We start from the raw sequence: 21,589 nt of genomic DNA, 5'->3' as shown, positions 1-21,589 counted from the left end.
GAGTAGTATAACTACACATGTAAAAGTAAAACCATAAAAATGAGAGTAGAACGAGATACACTGCCTTGTAACTTACAACCGTCATCTTGATACTCAGATATACCCTCTATGTTAGCAACAGACATGAACAAAATTTCCTTGTTTAGGATTTGATCACGCAGAGTCATAGACAAGAGTTGACCAAAAGAACCAATTAGTTGGCCAAATAACAATAATATGAACAGGAAGTAGGAACTACTTCGTGTAATCTACTTAAGATCCTGCCATGTTCTCGTATTTAGGAAAAGAAATACTGCAGAGTCCGGGGAAGTCAAAATGTACAGTCCTACCCATAAACAAAATCTGCAGAGGATTTTTTTTTTCCGCAAAAGATAAACTATGATATTCTAAGTAGCAGTTCTAGCTTCTAGTGTCCCAGATGTGTCATCGAAAAAAAATTGTGCAATGATATGTTAACCATAACTACCACAAGTAACGCATGTTAGTATAGTCTTCTAAAACATTCAGACAAGGAGAACTAATCATCATCACTCCCATCACTGTACGAAACAAGACCAGTTTTCAATGCATCATGGATGTTTACCCCGTGACTCTTGGAATTCTTGAATTGTACCTGAGACTTCTCTCCATCAACACTAGGTGTTTGTTTCTGATCTGAATGCCATTGAAACTCAGCACAAGGCTTTTCAGCAGCTCCAGACTCTGGTTCAGGTGAGGGCTCCACTTTAGCTTTCTTTGCCGGCTTAACTTTTATGATCATACCCAAGGGCTGAGCACGGCGGTTTTTCTTCTCCGTGCTCTCTTTCTCCTGCTATTAACAGGTTAAGTTAAAAAAAATTAGTGAATAAGGCATGAATTTCGAGTTCCAGACTTAGAGAAACAACCTCTATCCTTACATAGAAAAGGATTTGTTCACGTAGAGACATGCAACTTTCAACGTCTTGAGACACAAATTTCAAATTGAACAAATGCTATTTACAGGTAGCATTTCAGTATTTCCCTTGATATCAGTTATACCACTCTACCCTTTGATGTCGACTTGGTGAAATAAGATACCGATTCCTCCAACTATTTTGACCAAAAATTAGTCCCTCCATCCTTGGTATACCTCTAAAATACTGTTCACTTAATAATTGGCAACTGCTACCTGGTAAGCATTTTAAACAGCCACTGATCAGCGATCAAGTTCACATGGAAACAAGTAAGGATCTCCTAATTTATTTATTGCATTCACATTGATCAGCAGTACGGGGGTTTTTGAACCAATGGAGAGGATGAATTAAGGCGCCTCAGGAGTCTCTACTACCAACATTTTTTTACGAAAATTCGAAAATTAGTAGGCCTGAAGGAGGAACCCGGTCCAAGAATCTCAAACACTTAGCCAATGTGACCCCATTTCACTTTTTTTGTCTACTGAAATGGTTGATGTTCTTTATTCTATAGATGAACTGTGATACAGAAAACCCAAAAGACAAGGTATTGTCAGAACCTAGCAACACAGATTACATATTAAAAGAGATCATCTGAATATCCGCTACAGAATCATTTCTAAAAGCCAATGCCGCCTTAGCCTAGTAATTCTATGACTCTGTCCCACAACAAATCACTAGTAAAGAACCTTTCCCAAAAATGCATTACACAATTACCATATTCCCAAAGTTATGGTTGAATGTACTTAATTGGTTGAAAGTTATGGTTGACTCGGGTCGGACATTGACAGATCCCAATCCGACCCGATTACTAATCGGACCTAAAACCAACTCCGAATCCGAAACCCCCAAAATCCGACTTTGCATCCATCAAACAATGCGGGTCGGATGCCTTGCAGGGTCCGGATCCGACCCGACTCCTATTCAGAGTTATGGTTGAATGTAGCTTGGGGAGTTGGAGCATCTAGGGTTTACAAGTAGGGAGAATAGGGGAGGTTAGTTCGCACTTATAGCTTGCAGATGATCCTATTTTATGGTTAATAATTCATTTTCTTTTAAGGTCTATTCACCTGATTTTCTCTTATCTTTTCTACACTTATCTTATCTGAATTTATCCGGACTTATCTGAACTAAACTAAACTTATTTTTCCTGAGATAAGTGGAAATGAGGTGAATAGAGTTGGCCTTAATGAACTAGATTGAAAATACAAGTAGAAAATATAATTAGAAGGTGAGAAGAGAAAGGATTGTGATATTGGTAAAAAAAAAAAAAAAAAAATTGCCATTACCCCCAATCTTTGGAGTGGCCGGGTCACTCTAACTTGTAAAAGAATAAGCTTATTTTCCTGAATCCCTTTCTATTCTTCATTCCCTCAATTAATCACCTCTTTCATATTCCCTTTCTCTCTCTACGAAGTAATTGACTTCTTGAAAAATCTTCTTTGTGCCCCGTGCCTTCTACATCCAGCTATTGCCTACAATATTATGCGTAGCATAAGTGAATTGTATGGGTGGCTTGGGTTGGTAAATAGCATTCTTCTTTGGTTGTATGTGCTTATTTAGTACTTGTATAGCATCTCCAGACTAAATTTGGCTTCTCCCACTTCAGTTGGAGTTGGCTGCTCGATTTAGAATAGTACCTTAAGAGATTCATTAGGGCTAATCCTGGGTTTCTTTTTTATGAGATCTGAAGATTAAGGTCTCCAAAATGTTAGACCGGTGGAAATGGCCTATTTTCGAGGGCGGCAGGAGGGGAGGAGAGGGTGGTGTAGCTATATAGTTAGTGTCTTCAGCTTTGGCTGGTAATGGAGTTTCCTATCCATTCCCATAGAAATTCATCTCGATGGTAGCCGCTTTGTTCTTTTCCTTAGTCAGGTTTTGGGTGGGTAATGGAGCAAAGAGGTGGGGGTTTGGAAGGATCCAAGGCCAAGAGAGAATCTTTTCTCCTTTCTCGACGACATTATGACTTATTTACCTTACATGTGTGATGGACCGTACAGGCCGTACCACCAAGCCACCTACTCACATAGTCTATCACAGAAGAAACAAGAGGGGACAGCATATAACAGCAGACCTGCAGAACCACAACCACAACAAAGGGCAGCAAGAGGCACAAGAACGTTATCAACACATGAGGACAAGGCTCATCAATGCAGCGTACTAGAAGTGAAGCATGGAGAGTATAAATAGAGGAAGAAAGAAGAGAGCTGTAGTTAAGGAGTTTGTAGTACGTTTAAGAGACTTGTAACCTAAAGTTACTAACTTGGAGAATAGTAGCCTCAAGCTACTGGTTAATGTATGAACCTTTATCAATTAAATCAATCAAAGCTCTCTTTCCTAGCTGCTGTGTTCTATTTATTCTGTTTCTGCAGGTGGACCTTGCAAGTTTATTGCAACGTGATGCTCTGATGTCAGAGGTCATAAGGAAGGTCACTGCATGTTTTAGAACCTTTGTTCTAGAAGAAATCTAAATGTAGGGAGTTGGATGAAATGGTCCCTGGTTGAGCTGCCTTTTTTTTTGAGGGGATAATCCATATCTAGAGTCTAGTTAGCTCATCCTGTGAATCCTTCTGCAACATTTACAAAAAACACTGAATCCCAGTGTTCCTATTTCCAGTTACATTTGAATAAGTAGGTTTAAGGCTGTGCATACACATTCATTTTGGACAAATCAAACACTCTGATATTCGCAAGTGATTCGGATAAAGTTAGTACACGAAGATATTACACAAGATAAAAAACAATTTGCGGAAGCATAACACGTCGACAAAATTATTCTTCAAAAAGAGCGAGCCAACGAAATGGTATTTCCTGATTCAACACTAACCTGGACATCAGACACATGACATGTATCGTTGACCTTGTGTACAATCATAGACTGAGCTGCCACTGCTGCCTACATTCAATAAGAAGGTTCAGAGCCAAAAAGAGACAGTGGAAATCCAAATAACAAAAGCAGCCGGCATTAACCATAGATCACGTACTACAATAAATTTTACGAACACCAACTTTCAAAACAGCAGCAAATTGTAGAGAGAATAGAGCATGTAGCAAAAAAGTAATGCATGAAGAATTGCTTCCAGAGAGCCTCCGAAAGGCCATGCTACAGCAAATTTATGGACCTTTTGCCACCAACAAATAGTATATTATAGGCATAGCCTTATTGTTCTAAAGGAGATGGGGTCAGTTTCATTAACCGAGCCTATCTCATGTGGTCATCCACAAAGATCTTCCTCCTCCGTCCGCTTCTATCTAATACTACATCATCGTGCAAGCCCATTTTCTCCATCTCCTTTTTAAGTCCCTCCATCCAAGTGATCTTTGGACTTCCTCGACTGTGTTTGAGATCTCCATTACCCCAACCCTCCATCTTCCTTATTGGTGCATCTATTGATTGACATCTCTAAGGCCCAAACCATCGTAACCGATACTCCTTTATCTTTCCTCAATATCCGCAACTCCAAATTTCCCGAATATCCTCATTCTTAAGTCTATCCCTAAAAGTACGCACGTCCATCTCAACATACGCATGTTTGCTATACTCATCTTTTTAATGTTTTCCTTTCTAAATGGAACATTGTGACCTATATAAAAACGAAGTCTAATCTTCGTCCTAAAGTATACAATCACCCTTTTAGGCCCCGTGTGTAGAAGGAGAATTAATGAGGGAGTAAGAGTTCCATAACACATTTGAAAGGATGGATTGAGAAGGACTAATGACGGAGTAATGCGTTCTCCTGGTATAGGGTGTAAAACATTCCCCTAACGCCCTAGGTTAACTATTTCGCCTGTAATGTTTCCTTCTCTCTCCACCATAATCACTTACTTTGCCGTTATATTTCTACGGCCATCATCACCACCGGCAAGGTGTCGCCTGAAAGCTCTCTCAAAACCCCTAATACACCGGGAAATATCCGGAAAACTCAATCACAACCCTTAATATTGCCGGAAAAATTTTGTAGATCTACAATTGCCAGTAGGATAGCAATTCAATCTGAATCCAATCCGAATTCCATCTGATTCAAAGGAAAAAGTCTGTTCCGAATCCGGAATAAGAAAATCCGAGTCCGAGTCTGAACACGATAAAAAAAAAACTCTGAATAGGAGTCGGGTCGGATCCGGACCCTGCAAGGCATCCGACCCGCATTGTTTGATGGATGCAAAGTCGGATTTTGGGGGTTTCGGATTTGGAGTTGGTTTTAGGTCCGATTAGTAATCGGGTCGGATTGGGATCTGTCAATGTCCGACCCGAGTCCGACCCCTTGCCATCCCTAACTACCAGCATCACAATTATTCCTTCATCGTCATCGGGAATCTCTCTTTTACTCCCTCAGTATTATAAAAAGAAATATATTTTCCTTAAACGGTCGTATTTTAAAAAGAGATACACTTTCCTTTTTTGACATGTTTTGGTCCTCGCTTTCATTATATTAATGTATCTCTCTTTCTTGTGGTCCCCACACTTACTTACATCATCTTTTTACTATAACAAAATAATTCATCCACTACCCCGCTTTCATCTTATTTTAATAAATTCAACTCACTCTCCTAAAACTATGTGCGGTCAAAGTGTATCTCTTTTTAAAATACGGAGGGAGTACACAATTTTTAATTGAAAGATCTGTAAACTCTACCGTGGCGCACCTCTCCAGCAAAAAGGCCCCCCTTAATCTGCCAAAAAATTAGTTCCTTTTTCCTTCACTCAATTCGCACTTCCGTAGTTCTATAGAAATAGGGTGAGGAAATTGGCAAAAGGATCGGCACGCCGTTAATCTTGGCTTTGAACTTCGTTCATGTTGATGTCATTAACAACCTATGCCACCGGTTTGTGGTGGCGTCAGCACTCAGCAGCGCCTCTGAAATTAATGGTGGGGTTATGAAGCAATGATGTTTAATTAAGAGAGATAATGAGACAAAAATAAGTTTATTAAGTTTTGTGGGCAGTTATTGTTATTCTGAGTCCAAAATTCTTGAATTTTGGAATCAGAATAACAATAACTGCCCACAACCCATTTGAGCCATCCGTTATTTCTATGAGTTAAATTCTAAATGTCTCTATTTCTTTGTGTTAAATTCTAAAGAAAGTAGGGGTTGCACCGATTGAGTTTAAGATGATGAAAATCGTTTAAGATGATTTGGACATGTAAGCAGAAGATCAAATGATTGCCCGGTTAGGAGGATAGAAGGGTGGCAAAGGGATAAAATTGTAAGGGGTAGGGGAAGACCTAAGAAAACTTGGAGGAAGATGATTGAGCACGATATGAGCTTTCTTGGAATTGAGGAAAATATGGCGTTGGATAGGACAGAGTGGAGGGAGAGAATATACATTGATGACTTCATTTGACTTACACAACTTCAATGTTTCTGATTCTCTTTATTTGTATTTTTATTTTTATTTTACTTTTATTTTATTTTTAAAATTCTTTCAAAAAAATTTAATTTCACATGCTATTTTGAAATGCACTTATTTTACTTATTCATTTATTTTAAATTTTACTTATTTTTATTATCTCTTACAATATTTCTTCTATAATATATATATACATTTTCTCTTATCATACTTTCATTAATTTCACTTTCTCTTCCTTGTTTTTTTCTTTTTACTTCCTGCTCCTTTCTGGTTTGATTGGTGACAATGACGATCTCCTACGACGATTCATGTTAGCCGACCCCAAATCATTTTGGGACTAAGGCTTTGTTGTTGTTTTTGTTGTTGTCTCTATTTCTTTGTAGAATCTATCTAACGCATTTAAAAAATTTATTAACGGGTAACTCCTTGCCATCTCAACATATTCACTTGGCCTCCTCCCAATGCTAAAATGGAACTCCATATATCTTGTAACTCCATATATCTTGTAACTCCTACAAAAGAGAATTCGGAGTTGTACTCTTAGCTAAGATATCGAGTAATGTGAGAAAATGTCAATCCAACATTCCAATTTACAGAATAGGAAGGGAAAAAAAAAAACTTGATTGGCCATTTGGTAAGGAGGTTTCCAGAAAGACAGGTAGGTAATCAAAACCTTTTTTTTACCTTGTTTACCTTATATGGTGTTTGGTTGATGTTTTTCATTCTCTTTGCCTGTTTTCAGTTATGATAACCCCAATCCCTCGTCATGATTCCCCTTTACATGCTTCCCAATTCCCCCCAAATCCTCTACACTAGTAAGAAGTAACCACAACCCTAAGTCCCTAACAATTAAACTCCTTCCGTCAGACGCCACCATCCCGGAAATTTTCCGCAAGCACCAACCTAGAGTTCCCACCACTATAGACACCAATCACCTCCCGGGAATCATAGCGCCCATCTAACAGAACCCATGTCACCGAGCTTCCCCACCACCACCTCCACAGATTTCGGCATCCCTTTGTCTATACCCAAAATCGCCATCCACCAACCTCCTCTGCTGCCTTCAACACCACCACCGCAAAATTTGAAGTTAGTATATCTCAATTGAGTGTGACATAAATTTTAATAAGAATTTGTAGAGTTTTATGGGATTTCCCTAATCATTATCACTGAGTGCATATCTCCTTTTATTTCTCTTTCAAATCCCTAATCGAAGAACCCAAAAATGAAAAATAGTTTGTTACTTGTGGCAGTTGCTTTGTGAAGTTGGTTCAAAATAGCGAGACCTTTAAAAGCTCTTGCACATACATCAACCTTCCAAAGAAATGCACTATGGTTTCCATTTGGCAATAAGTTCAATAACTCGTATGCACTATGAAGAAACAATCCAGTAATAACTTTAGAGCTCCTTAAAATCAAAGCTTTTTCCTTTTCAGCAATATGCGTTGTTGATAATTTTGCCCGTAAAATGCCCTGGTTCCTTATGTCAAAAATAGGTAATGGAAAAACTATATTCAGAAAAAGGAACACTAAATTTAACGTCAATTAATTTAGTTTAGCGTTTGGGGATAATGACTTCACAAAAATTAGTACCCTGTACCCATGCAAATAAAGTGTTAGTTGCATCCAATTGCAATAATTTAAAAGAAATTACACATTCTAAAACAAGAACAGAAATAAAAAGCAAGACCAGCAACACATTCTCTCCAACCTAATAGATCTTTCACAAAAGGAAAGCACTGTCTTACCGGGAATCCAACAACAACAACGCATATGTTACCTAATTACGAGTAAAGTAACAGAGGGACAAAAGTGAAGGGAGACTATTTCAAGAATAATAGCGTCAAAGAGATAGTATATTCCGCAAAAAGTGGGATAGGATATTTACTTGAAAACCCCTGAGTTGTTGGGATTCTTCATCAGCTATCAGTCGTTCGTATTCTTTCCGGGACTACAAGAACATCAAAAAATTTAAAACAAGTAAACAGACTGTTTAAGCATGAAGAAAGTTCAGAACAAGCAGTTTAAACTGGCAATATTACCATATAGAAGGCACTGAAACATATGTGTAGACTCAGAGCTATGTTTATAATCCCTCATGCTCTTTAAGTAGGTTCTCTAGCGTCACCGCCACTCTGGAAATTGATTACCTTTATAGCTTCAAAAGGACTAGAGTCTAGGTGCTATGTCATCCATCTTGGGAGCTTATCCAAAAGCCCAAGCAGAACAAACATTTCATCCTCCAATAGATGAACCTCCTTCTAAGTTCAAGCACCACAGAGGGACTCTGTCCTAAATCATATCAGAGTCTCAGATCCAACATGGGTTTGCAAGTAATGCATTAGCCCAGATCTAACAGCACTCCTCAAGTAGAGTTAATGCCATATAGTTGAGAATTGATCTAACTTCAACTCATATGAAATGAAGTCTGCTCCATCTGAATTCTTAGTTGTTTCTTTTGTAATATGTTCCACTAACATTTGTTTTGAGACTACAACTTAACTAAGTGACGAAGACAAAATTTAGCATCACAAAGGGCAAGGTGAAAAACATGATCGATATTCACATATCACATATCCCAATACAAATTCAAAAATGGCGCACTCTTTAGTAATGTTCATGTAATTGACATGTTGATCAAACCATCTGCATTGCCTTTCCAATAAAAGCATATGGATTGACCAAAAAAAGTACTTCACATCCTGTTTCTCACTGTTGTCACGTCATTTTTTCCCCTTAAAAACTTTCTATTGCAACTAAAAGTATCTTGTATATAAATATACTACTTTGTATGGAAGAACAAAATTTTACAAAGTTCATCTCATGACTCCAAGTAGGGGTAAATCCTTTGTTTCTAGCTAAGCTTGAACCGGAAATGTAAGGTCATTGGCCTTCCCACTGTTCCCAGACAAGCATGAAAGAAGAAAAAATAAGAAGAAACATGAAATAAAATAATAATAATCTCACCGTCTCCAATTTATCAAGGAACTCGGTCTCATCTTCGTCCAAAGCCTTTGGTGGTCCTGCAACAAAACAAAAAAGTGATAGGCTTATTCATGAAAAGAGAGAAACATAGAGTAGATAGGGGCACATACGATGCTTGAATCGCTCATTGAATTCCGCATCTTGCTTATCTTTATTCTCCTTCAAAATCTATACAAAATTTAACAAAAAGGTAGTGTAATAAATATATTAGAAAGACACCGAGGAGGACATTGCATAAAATAGAAGGTGGGGTACAAAAAGGATAGTTAGAGGGACAGTGAACATAAAGAGAAGAAAGAAGGTTACAACACCCCGAAGCAAAAGTAACCCTGATCCTATTATTCGAAAAACTTCTCCTAGGTAACAGCTCATCAACACTTGGTAGTCCAATTCTAGTGGAACCCGTGCGCAGCAGAAGATGAGCTCATGTAACTGATCCCTGGAGTCTGTTATGATTATTATGGAGCCTTGGCACGCCAGCATCAAGCAGTTGGGATAAAATGTTGACAATATTGTGTAATTGATATTTTGTAATAGGGTGATTTTAAATCAATAACTGTAATTTATATGAATAGTATAAATCACATAGCATAATACTTAATAAGTTGATGTTCAAGTGTGACCAAAATATTCATTTAAACTCAACTTTTATTCATTTGATCTCAAATTTTATTCATTTTATTCACGTTTTTTCTTTTTCCTTCTTATTTCAAACTTCTTTTTGTTTCTCTTCCCGATTTAATTACGAAAATGACATGTGATTTGCACTATCACAAATCACAGTTATTGATTTTCAATTTCCCTTTTGTAATAGCTAGATATTGTAATGGTTTCCTATTGGGTAGCTGTAGGACATATGAAGCACCTGTGACAGACTGACAGTATAAATAGGATTGGACGAGTAGGTTTTCATCCATTCAGTCTGTTTCAAAAAACTCCCTGAATAAAATTTATACAGTTGACAAAGATTAAAAAAAACACTGGTGTTGTACTGATTTCAATATCGTAACAAAAAATGAAGCATTTTCAAAAGTAAAATCAACTGAAAGCAAAGCAGCAACAACTGGAACAAACAATAATAAGTCATAAAAGACGAATATGCAAAACCTCGAAAAGAGGACGGTCTCTTTGAGCAGTCCCATCTTCCACTCTTTCACCCCGGCTACTCTTTGCTACATCTAACTGTCAAATGCCAATCACAACCACATCCATAACTTCAATCTAAACACAAATTAATTGCCTCAACAAACAAACAAACAAAAAAAATAATCAATCAATCAAACAAACAAAAAAACTAGGGTTTCAAATTCGACCTCTTCTTGGGACACGAAATTCATCAACCTAATTTGAGGGGCTGCATCCTCAGCCATTTCTGATTATCTTATTCACTCAAATTACTTCAAAGTGATTCCAAATTCAATCAGCATTTACCAATTTTCCGGTTTGCATCTTACGCCGGATAGCAACTGTAGCAGCACCTGCGTCTGAATAACCGGAAACTCCAAACTATGCTCATTTCTTTTAAGCCCTTTTTGCTCAACCCTTGCCTAAATTCATTAAACGTGTGCGCCTTATTTTTCCCGTCCAAAAAATAAGGGAAATGCCCTTTTAGTATCCGGAACAACATAAATGTCGTGTTTGGCGGTAGCGTTTGAGGTATGTAAAATTTGTAAGTGTTTGGTAAAGTAGCGATTTAGGTAGCGGTTAGCGGTTAGCGGTTGAGGTAGTGGTTGGATAGCTTTTGTCAAACGTTAAAATTAGTAGCGTTTAAGGTAGCGGGTAGAGTTTGACAAATTTATAATAAAGTTATAAATAATATTCTTGCTTTTATTTTTATTTTTATAATATCAACCGCTACTTTTACCGAACACTCATATTAGTTACCGCTACTTTGACAGCTAACCGTTACCCGCTATTATTCATCGCTACTCGCTACTTTAACCGCTACCCGCTACTCAACCGCTAACCGCTACCCGCTAGCTAATTTTGCCGAACAGGGCCAAAATAAAAAATGCTCGGTATCAGTATTATACTCCATATGTTTCTATTTAAGTGTCTATTCCCGTAAATAGTGTTCTCGTATAAGTGTTCAGTTTTCATTTTTGGACATACATTTTTCCCACTTTTCTATACATTTTTCCCACTTTTCCACACACTTTTCTCACTTTTCCATAAATCATTATTACTTTTCTTTACACATTCTACATTTTTCCCACTTTTCAATTCCCACATCCTTTTTATTTGTACTTTAAACATTAAACAATTATTTACTTTTTCCTTTCCAAAAAAAAAACAAAATCTCAATCATTACTTCTTACACCCAATTCAGTTTTATTAAAAATCGCGTAAATGTCCAAAGTGGACACTTAATTAGGAACGGAGGGAGTAGAATAAATTAAAAAATCTAAAAAATCAGAAGAGGTTCACTCTCTGGAAAAATCTTAATAAGGCAAAATAACTTTATCTTCTTCACTTTTTTATAAAGGTAAAAATTAGTTTATTAAAAATATAGTCATACGATAGCCCACGAGCGAGAGACTTTGTTATTTTACTGTGGGCAATCCGGATCCACAAGAATAATATTGTTTTCGATGGAGCAAGGCCAGTCCGGAACAAGTAATTGGAACAATGCACGTTCTCACTATTCAGTTTGCAAGCTGGAAATATCAACAGTGTGCAATTAAATTCTAGACAAGAATTTGGATAATTGTGTAGTTAAAAAGTCTAGTAGGCAAATGGTTCATAAGGCCCATGATATAGGTACTCAGACCAGAAGGAATGGGTAATTGTATTTTGTACTATGTATTATTATTAATAACTAGTTGTTGGATCGTGCGCTAGCGCGCACGGTCCCCCAAGGTATAAAAAAATATCTTGTTAAAATGTTCGATAAAAGACATATAGTTACTCCATATAATTTTATAGTAAATGCAAGAAATATGATAAATGAGCAATGTCATGCTAAAGTCGCTTGTATTTGCATAAATTGAACAATACGAAATCATAAACACATTTATAATGTAGGCATCATATCATTGATAGTTTGGAAGCACAATAACAAGCTAAAAGATTTACGGGTTTTCTAGTTTTAGGTTGATATAAAAAAAATAAGAGATATCAATGATTTCCTATACAAAATAACTACTCTAACTAAGATTATAAGATATGTTATTGCATTGCTATGATCTTAACTATATAGTACCGTGATTATAAAGAAATAAGGGATTACAAAGACCTGAAATTGAAATTAGAGATCACCATGTCAAGATACAAGTCATAATTTTACAAAAGCTCCCAAGTATGATTTTAGTTAATTGATCATAATTTTCATAACACATATTTATGTTACCCGAATTATTTTGCATGTGTTTTACAAATCGTACAGAATATGGTTTTCCATTAATGATAATACTTTGCCACCTATGATAGGCAGCATAACGAAAAATATGTTGTTCATGTTCATTTTGTAAGAAGTCATCGCTGGCATTTTGCATCTTTCAGAACATTGCATGAGTTTTAGTTAGCCCCCTGGATTGTTTGAGCGTTTAATTTTATCATTGATACAAAATCTTGGAATTTTACCTAACGAGTATACACTTTGATTTGTCTTGGAAGCTTTTGTTGTTTTGGTAGACATGAATAAGCTTGTGATGAATACAATGAGTTTTCAAAGTAATGAATTAGTTTGCTCACATTGCACTCGACATGATTAATTTCTGTACACACTTGATAGTCCTTGTTGGACTGAGCCCTTGAAGACACCTGATGACTGATGTGCTGATCACTAACCAACTATTTGCTTCGGGATTAGTAAGTTGACGCATGTAGTAGGCAATCAAAAGCAAAAAAAGAAATATGTGATTCCAAAAAATGGGCATTCACTATGTTCTTCCCTACATCTCAATCAACTTTATAACATGAGTTACACTTATGCTTAGCTATTTGTTAATCTACACAACAACATCCCATCTGTAAAGCCAAAAAATAAAGTAATGGATGGGAAAAAAAATGTGAGCTTCTAAAGAGTTCCTAAGACACCTAAAGATTCCTTCATGTCTATTAAGAGATGCAACTTCTTAACCCACCTCGTTTGAAGATTCCTTCTTGTATGTTGAGATGCAACTTCGTCCTAGTTCAGTTCTGACACTATCCAGGCTATTATTATCCAATGATGGAGGGGGCTGTTTAGGAGGCGCATGAGCTTTAGCTGTTGATGCAGGGTCTTCTGAAAGCAGATTGAACTGCATGCTTTGAAAAAATCCTGCAGAGCTGTTCATTCAACTCTATAGCATGAGAGACCAATTTTTCATCTCTGTTTATAAATATGAAAAAACTGAAATCATGGATATTCTATGTAAAAGTTTTGTGCAGTTCTCTAATGAAAACAGTTTATTAATAACAAAATTTTGTCATACTACCTCCGTCCAAAAATAAAATTATTTATTACAAGTTATATTTTTGAGATGATACAAAAGAAGTTCTTTCTTTTTTATACACAAGTCACGTACAAATATTTCCCTCAATGATAGGTTCTTTGGATAAGAAGATGATCTTCAAAGGGGCAACCGTGCAATGAATAAAGTGTATTATTTTCATTACTACAGTTAATATCCATCTCGTACAAGTAAAGGAATTATCTCGAAGAATGATGGGCATGAAATCAAAGCATACCAGTTGTATACATCATACCACATAAATAGAAAATATAAAATGAACCTTAAAATAATAGGATATCATCTAAATATTATTAACCATAATCTTTCCACATTCATTATCTTTGGTCAATTGTTTTAATATCACTTCTTACAATATTTACCTAAGCTTTAATTTATTTTCCGAACAATTAGACACTCCATATAATTTTCCTAACATAATTTTCTGGACGCAACACGGGGACTAACCCAATGTCTTAAAAACCGCCTGATAAATTAGTTGTATGCGTTTTATCTTGTAATGAAACACCATCATCCAAAGGGTTCATTTTAGTTTTGAGAACATAAAAAAATATCATTTTTTATTTGTGAATGTAATTTTATAATTGTAGACATTCGGGTTTCCATTGCATTTGAAAGGAGAAGCGGACTCTACAGTTTGTCTACATTCCTATTTTTAACTTCATTTCCTGTGAGCTAAAAGAATTTTTTTCAAGTTCGGTACATACACCAACTCTCTTCATTTCCTGCTAAGTGCCATCAAAAATTATAAACCCAGAAGCAACAACATAGATGACTAATACAGGTTCTTCATCAAGAAGCAAAGACCAAATTATGCAATTAAGAACCAAGACTACACAGACATACATGTGATTGAGCATTGACAGAAAGCGAAAAATAATGCTCTGAATGTGCTAGTGCCATTTAAAGGGTCAAAGCTTAAGACATGGAATTGAACTATTATTCACATAGTTTTAATCATTGGAACAACACACAAGAACAAAAAAAAACGCTCATTTTGAAGAATTTAACCGCCCAAAAACCATACCATTCAAGTTCGAATTTCACCATTAAATAAAAAATTGGCTAAAGTAGTAACTTTATTCTATATCACCGTTCTACACTCTACATCTCCTAACTCAAGTTTGCTTCAGAGTTACAGTGCAGAATTTCATTTTATTTACTCAATATCAAAACATTTGAATCCGAATGTGTAATAGCCCAAAAATTTGAGCAACTCTTTATCTTATATTTGGTATAATTATCTTCTTAAAATCGTACTTAAGTTTTTTTTTTCCTAAACCAATTCAAGATTGAATTTAGGATTTTATTATTACTTTTTGAGCTAGCCTTCAAAAGTAAATTCTCAAGTTTTACCTTAAATTAATTAATTTTGTTTTTTTGTAAGGTAACTAAAGATAAATTATTGAATAAATAATAACCTAGATAGAATTTTGAAATCTAATCGTTCAAATATTTATAATTTGGTTATTCCAAAGTAAGTTGTTCAGACTCAAGGATTAATTGTGAAATTAGAGTATATATTTTTAAGAACAAATGGTATTTTGTCAAATTATATTCCCCAAATAAATAAATGTTAAGTTAGTTTTATGAGAAGTCTATTTAAATAAATAAGATTTTTATAGTTAGGCTTATTTATAAAAATCCGAATTTTGTTTATAAATACAACCTTAGTTTTAAAAAGTGCCTGCAGAAGTAAAGCACACGTAGTATATGCCTCTTTGTACTGCCTGCAGAAGAGTGTTTGTACTCGAAAAGTAATAATAAGCACCAAGCTGCCTTAGGAGGTGTTTATCAGTACAACCTCTTTGTACTGTCTGCAGAAGCACCAAGCAAACATAGGGTGTTTGTACTACTGCTCAGAGAAGAGATTGAGGAAACTTATGATGACAAAAAGATAAATGAATGGGGAAAGAAAAACAACAGAAAGGGTTTACCTTGTCATCTTTCGTTTGCGAGGAATTTTTTGTGGCTGTGAGAATACCATCAGGTAAGCAACATAATCCAATGGTTCACCAAATTTTGAATTGACGTATGTATTGTAGAATTGATGCAAATCCAAGTAACGACCAGATGCTTCCTGTAATTCCATTAAGCTTATCTTAAAGAATGTACAATTATAGAATCGCAACATTGTGAAAAAAAGAAGTAAAACATACGTAGTATATGCCAAACTTAACATACAGTTAAGCACTGTTTGATTAGCATTTGATACAGTTTTCCTTCCACGCACACACACAAAAATCAATAACCTAGATTACCTCCTTAGTCTTTCCTCTCTGGCTATACTTTCACCATTTTCAACTTAACTATAATGTCTCAACTTCTCACAACAGCCTACCCAATTCCAAAGAAGGGGAGGGGGGAATTGATCCTTCATTCATTTGCTTCTATCACTGTTGGAAATCCATACCTACCAGATTACCACCAATGACATACAATGCCTGTCTCTGATTCCACCATGAGGGGAAAAAAGTACAAACTCAGTTTGCCTATCTCTGATCTCACCATGAGAAAAATCAAGTGTTTCATCTAAGGGTAAGTAGGTAAAGTAGGTAACCAAAAGGAGCAGAAAAAGGTAAGAGGACCTAAGCATGCACGAGCACAAGGAACCCGGAGGGTGACAAGATTCAGGTTAGGGCAGGACTGTAACACCCCGACAATTCCCATTTTCTAAAACAATCCTTTTTAAAATATAACTGTAGGGAATTATCAAAGTATTATCGCCCGTGTAAAAACGTACGGCTTATTCAGAATTTTGCAGCGGAAAACATAAAACTAACTTTTGGGTTCATAATTAATTTATTACATATTAGGTCCAAAACAATTAACTGAAATAAGGAAATACGAATGGTGCGACAAGTTTCAATTCCAAGCTAACAAATTGAATCACTTGATTAAACAAACAGAACTACAAGCTCTCTAATCCCGATCCCAATGATGCATCATCTTCAAACCTGTATATGGGCAATGCTTATTGATCCTTAGAGACTGCTCACCAAAGATGGGTCATCACAGGATCAATAAGGCATAGCCATGATCAACACACACAAACAAAGCACGTAATCAGCAAAGCTGAGTACTACATACTAAAACAACAGCAATCCTAGCATGATACTATCAAACCCACAACCCTAACATGATACTAATAACTATAAGTAAGGACAGACAAAACATAATAATTTGACAATTATACTTGACTAGACTAGGCTAGACTGGACTAGACTTTTATAACAATAATATTATTTTAATTGAAATAGGCAATGGACCGAGTTTTCTAGCTAGATGAGGTACGGGCGCGACTCCGTAACCTCAGTGACCTGCGATATCGAGGAACGTTTGACTGAAAAATAGGACGCGGTGATCAATCCGGTCCGAATGAAAGGCCATGGGCTACCACCATGAACCCCAACTCCTGTTTGTCCGTCACTTTAGACGTGCACAGTCTAAAGCTATTGCTACTCAGTTTCACTTTACATGATTTACAACTTGACACTCTGTTATGACTCAACAATCACATAAGGCATACAATTCACATTTATTTATAACTGTTTTTATCTTGGAATTGAGTAAGTGATCACGAGGCATCAAACAAGACTCATTCCAATTAACTCCAATCTTTTCTTTAATACTGATCAACCCCTGAATATGGGTATAAGGTTTCAACTTACTAAATAAGGTCCTCCGCCCTCATAAAGTAGTGAAAAGCTAAAAAGGGAACAACAATTAATTGATCTGAATTATATACTGAATAATCTAGTGTTCCCAATCAAACATGTTTGCATCAATCTTCCATACTAACATGTTATAATCCTCAAAATGTAATAAAGGTTTAATATGTTCATCCAACAGTATCAAACATGCGATATCAACCTGACTAAGTTCATCAACAACATTAACATAACCAAGTTCATCAACGATTCAACATAACCAAGTTCATCAACAATTCAACATGGTTTCAACAATTAGCACACATTCCAAGCACACAGGTATGTACGTACCTTGTGTAAACAAACTGCAAGACCACTTTAATAATTCAAACGTCGCCTACAGAGAATTCTCCGCCTAAACAACCAACAAGGATTCCCAATCAACTTCTAATCGCTCACAGCTATAATAACACATTCTAACTACATCCTAAACATATTTAGAACTTTTCTCCAATAACAAAACTTGAATATTTGATTTCCTAGCATAACAATTATTGAATTAGTGATTGAAATTCGTTGAAAACTCTTTGCAAACACCATACTTTAAATTTTCAGCAATATAACTAATTTCAAACTATTCCCAAAACTTTGAAATCATAAAAACGATAACTTTAATAATTTATAATCATCCTACCATGATTTCAAAACTATTAAAACCATTAAAAATCCATGCTTTAATAATTAAAACTCCTATTTTAATCAAATTATATAATCTGAAAATTATCAACTTAATTATATAAAACATATAAAATCTGAAAATTATAATTAAACCATAAAACTATAAATCTAATCCAAGAAAACATGAATTAAATTAATAAACATAATTAAAACTCTAACTTACACATAATTAACAAAAATCTGAAAATTAATTAGTTTGTAATATCAACATATAATCTGAATTCTAAATTAAATTATCAGAACTAATAATTTAAATTATGAAAACCTTAATTAAATCATTAGAACATAAATATTACATTAATGAAATAAAAGGGTAAGGAATTAACCAAAAGAGAGAAGGAAGGGAGGGTGGTTGGCCGGAGGTGGTGCTGTGGCGCGGCAGCACGGCAACGACAATGCTATGGTTGACGGTGGCGGCGGCCGGCTGGCTTGCGCAAGAAACAAGCAGGGGAGGAGATGGTTTCTACGCGAAGGAGGAGAGAGATCGAAGAGGGTGTCGGCTGAGCAGGGCTGCGACGAAGATGCAGGTGGTGGTTGGCCTGGGGGTCGCGGCTGCGCACGCGGCGGCTGGCTGGTGGTTCAAGAAAACAGAACCTGCGATTAAGGGGAGGATAAAACTAAAGAAAGAGAAAACGAAATAGAAGAGGAAGGAGGAGAGAGTACCGGCAAAGGGGAGAGGAGCACGTCGACGGTGGTGAAGCAAGGGGTGCAGGGGTCTACGGTGACGACGGCCGACGACTGAATAGAGCTTGGGAGTTCACGTGTATGGTGAAGCAGGGTTTGGGAGATTTGTTTCCTTTCTTTTTCACGTGAAGTTGTGGGAGGGTTTTGCTTTGTTCAATTTTTTTTTTTGTTTCACGTGCATTAGAGGTAGAGAAGGGATGAGAGAAGTTTTGGGCTTTATTGTTTGGGCTTTGTCAATTGGGCTAGAATTAGGAATTTAGTTTTAGGATTCGAATCCAAAACCGAATAAGATCGTTTTATAAATTCAATCAATTTTCGTAATTCAAATTCTTTTCAACTTAAAATTCTAAAATCATTTTCGATTTCGTAAATCGTTGAAAATATTAAAAAGTAATAAATAAATATACGTTAATTATATATTTATTTCCAAAATTCATAAATTCTTATTTAAATATATTAAATATACGTTAAAATATATAAATCAAATGTATAAAATTACGGGGGATTACAATCTACCCCTCTTAAAAGAAGTTTCGTCCCGAAACTTGACACGAAAATTCACATATCTTTCCAAACTTTTCAACTTATTCTTATTGTAGAAGTACTTTGTGCCACTCTTGTGCACTCTTTTGCCAACTAAGAGTTACTTGTTATATTCACGAACACATTTTCTTATGCGGAGAATCTATGTACTTTGCATCAACATGAATAAGTTGCTAAAAATAAGCATAAAAATGCATAAAAACACCATAAAAATAGGTAAAAAGCGCGAATTTCTATCGCATTCTACCCCCTAAAAGAAAACGAGTTACGCCCTCGTAACTCATCTCAGGGAATAATTCTGGATATTCCTAATTCAACGAATCCTGTTCCCAATACAACATTTTCACGGAAGTCATTCCAGTAAGTGGGATTTCTACACTTACTTCCATACTATGCCTCAAAAGGTTTCATCTTAATGTTCGCATGGTAGCTATTGTTGTAAGAAAATTCAATCAAATCTATGTGGTTCTCGACTACCATTAAAGTTAATAGCACAGGCTCTCAACATATATTCCATAGTTTGGTTAGTCCTCTCAGGCTGACCATCAATTGCAGGGTGAAAAGCAGTACTCGTTTTCAATGTTGTCCCCAAGATTCAACTAGACCTTATTGCCAAAATTTCAGACTTTTGTGGTCGGAAAGGATCTCAAATGTTGCCCCATAAAGATAATGTCTCCAAATCATTCAAAGCGAACGCACTAGCAGCTAGCTTTAGGTCATGGGTAGGGTAATTGGTTTCATAAAGTTTCAATTGACGCGGCAACAGGTGCAGAGGTCAAACGCTCTTTTAAAATCTAGAAACTTTTTTTTTTCATTTCTTACTCCACTCGAATTTCGATTCCTCTTTCAACAAGTTGGTCAATGGTTTTTCTCTCTTCGAAAAGTCTTTCACAACCTCCTATAATGGTCATCTAGGCCTAGAAAACTTTAGATATCGGACACGTTCTTGGAATAGGTCACTCACTCACATCTTGAATCATAGCCGGATCTACAGAGACTCTTTCTGGTCAACTTTTCCTTTTTACCAAACCTCATTATGCCTTTCATGGATGTATAACTTTTGGGCACAACTCCTAGCTCTTTCACCAATTCATATATTTCCTTTCATCTTTTCAAGACGCCAAATGGTTTCTAACGATCCTGGACCACTCAAATCTCCTCTTAAATTTATTCCCTTACGTAACATAGTTCTCAATCAATGTAGTCCTTCACTTTTCCGTCGGTGTCACTTATACACATATGACCTCAAGATTTGTATACTTAATTTAATAACACTAGATTCTTTCTAAGCGTCTCCAAATAATCCTCAAGTGTTTGTCATGCTCTTTCTCATTCCTTGAATAAATCAGGATATCATCAATAACACAATGATGAACTTAATTCGGAATTCGTAGAAAATCTCATTCATCAAATCCATAATTAATGCAGGTGTATTGGTTAACCCAAAAGACGTTACTATAAACCTTTAATGACAATGGCGAATCCTAATGGTCTTAGGCCCTTATCATCTATTCTCAATTGGTGGTACTTCAAACGCAAATCAGTCTTCGAGAACACACTCGCCCAATTCAATTGATCCAATATGTCATCTATCCTAGGCAAAGGATACTTGTTTTTGATGGTTACATTGCTTAGCTCCCTAAAATCGATACCCAATCTCACACTCTCATATTTCTTCTTAATAAACAACACCAGAGCTCCCCGTGGTGATGCATTAGGCCTAATATACCCCTTAACGAAACAACTCTTGCAATAGTGTCTTAATTCGCTCATTTCGGAAGGTGTCATTCTACATGGTGCTTTAGGTATAGGCGTCGTTCCAGGAACTAAGTCTATAGTGAACTCAAGGCTCTAACAGGTAACATACTTGCAATTTCACTCGGAAACACATCAATGAATCCACTCATAATGGCAACATCCTCGATTTTCACTCCAACTTTTTTTTACTCACCTCTAACACACTACGGAAAAATAGTTCACACTCCCTATTCATCAATTTCCTCACTTGCATTACCGAAATAACTGAAGATTCTTGGTCTTCTGAAAACATCTATATGAGTTCAACCTTCCAATAGGGTTCCTTAAACTTACTTTCTGAATTTCACAATCTACCTTAGCCTTGTACAAACTTAGCCAGTCCATCCCCAGAATTACATCTAGGTCCCTAAAATTAAACTTTTGTCGAATCAGAAGGGAAAACTCAATCTTTTGTCTTCAAAGGCAAGTTCTTAAATAATCTTGTACACCTTATGGTTA

The 21,589-nt window shown here is 36.1% G+C and overlaps 1 protein-coding gene across 1 annotated transcript; it reads right to left on the bottom strand.

The window, feature by feature from the left end:
• Positions 1 to 168: 168 nt before the first annotated feature.
• LOC110776115 (uncharacterized) lies at positions 169 to 10,828 on the bottom strand. Its single transcript, XM_021980676.2, has 7 exons — positions 10,578 to 10,828; positions 10,372 to 10,446; positions 9,375 to 9,432; positions 9,247 to 9,302; positions 8,168 to 8,230; positions 3,757 to 3,825; positions 169 to 811 (listed from the first exon to the last, which is right to left on the bottom strand). The coding sequence occupies exons 1-7, from the start codon at positions 10,632 to 10,634 to the stop codon at positions 518 to 520; spliced, it is 672 nt and encodes a 223-aa protein (XP_021836368.1). The 5' UTR covers positions 10,635 to 10,828; the 3' UTR covers positions 169 to 517.
• Between the last annotated feature and the right edge of the window lie 10,761 nt (positions 10,829 to 21,589).

Source organism: Spinacia oleracea, chromosome 5, assembly GCF_020520425.1.
Source record: "Spinacia oleracea cultivar Varoflay chromosome 5, BTI_SOV_V1, whole genome shotgun sequence".
In the NCBI taxonomy this organism is placed as follows: domain Eukaryota; kingdom Viridiplantae; phylum Streptophyta; class Magnoliopsida; order Caryophyllales; family Amaranthaceae; genus Spinacia; species Spinacia oleracea.
Note: the sequence above shows the minus strand (reverse complement) of the source record. Positions and strands in the feature narration are given on the sequence as shown.

Excerpts from the sequence above, each read along its gene's own strand:
- LOC110776115 (XM_021980676.2), bottom strand. The coding sequence starts at position 10,634 with ATGGCTGAGGATGCAGCCCCTCAAATTAGGTTGATGAATTTCGTGTCC. Across the intron at positions 8,231-9,246 it reads TCCTTGATAAATTGGAGACG|TCCCGGAAAGAATACGAACG; the intron begins GTGAGATTATTA and ends ATGTTCTTGTAG. Across the intron at positions 3,826-8,167 it reads AACAACTCAGGGGTTTTCAA|GCAGCAGTGGCAGCTCAGTC; the intron begins GTAAATATCCTA and ends TATTGAATGTAG.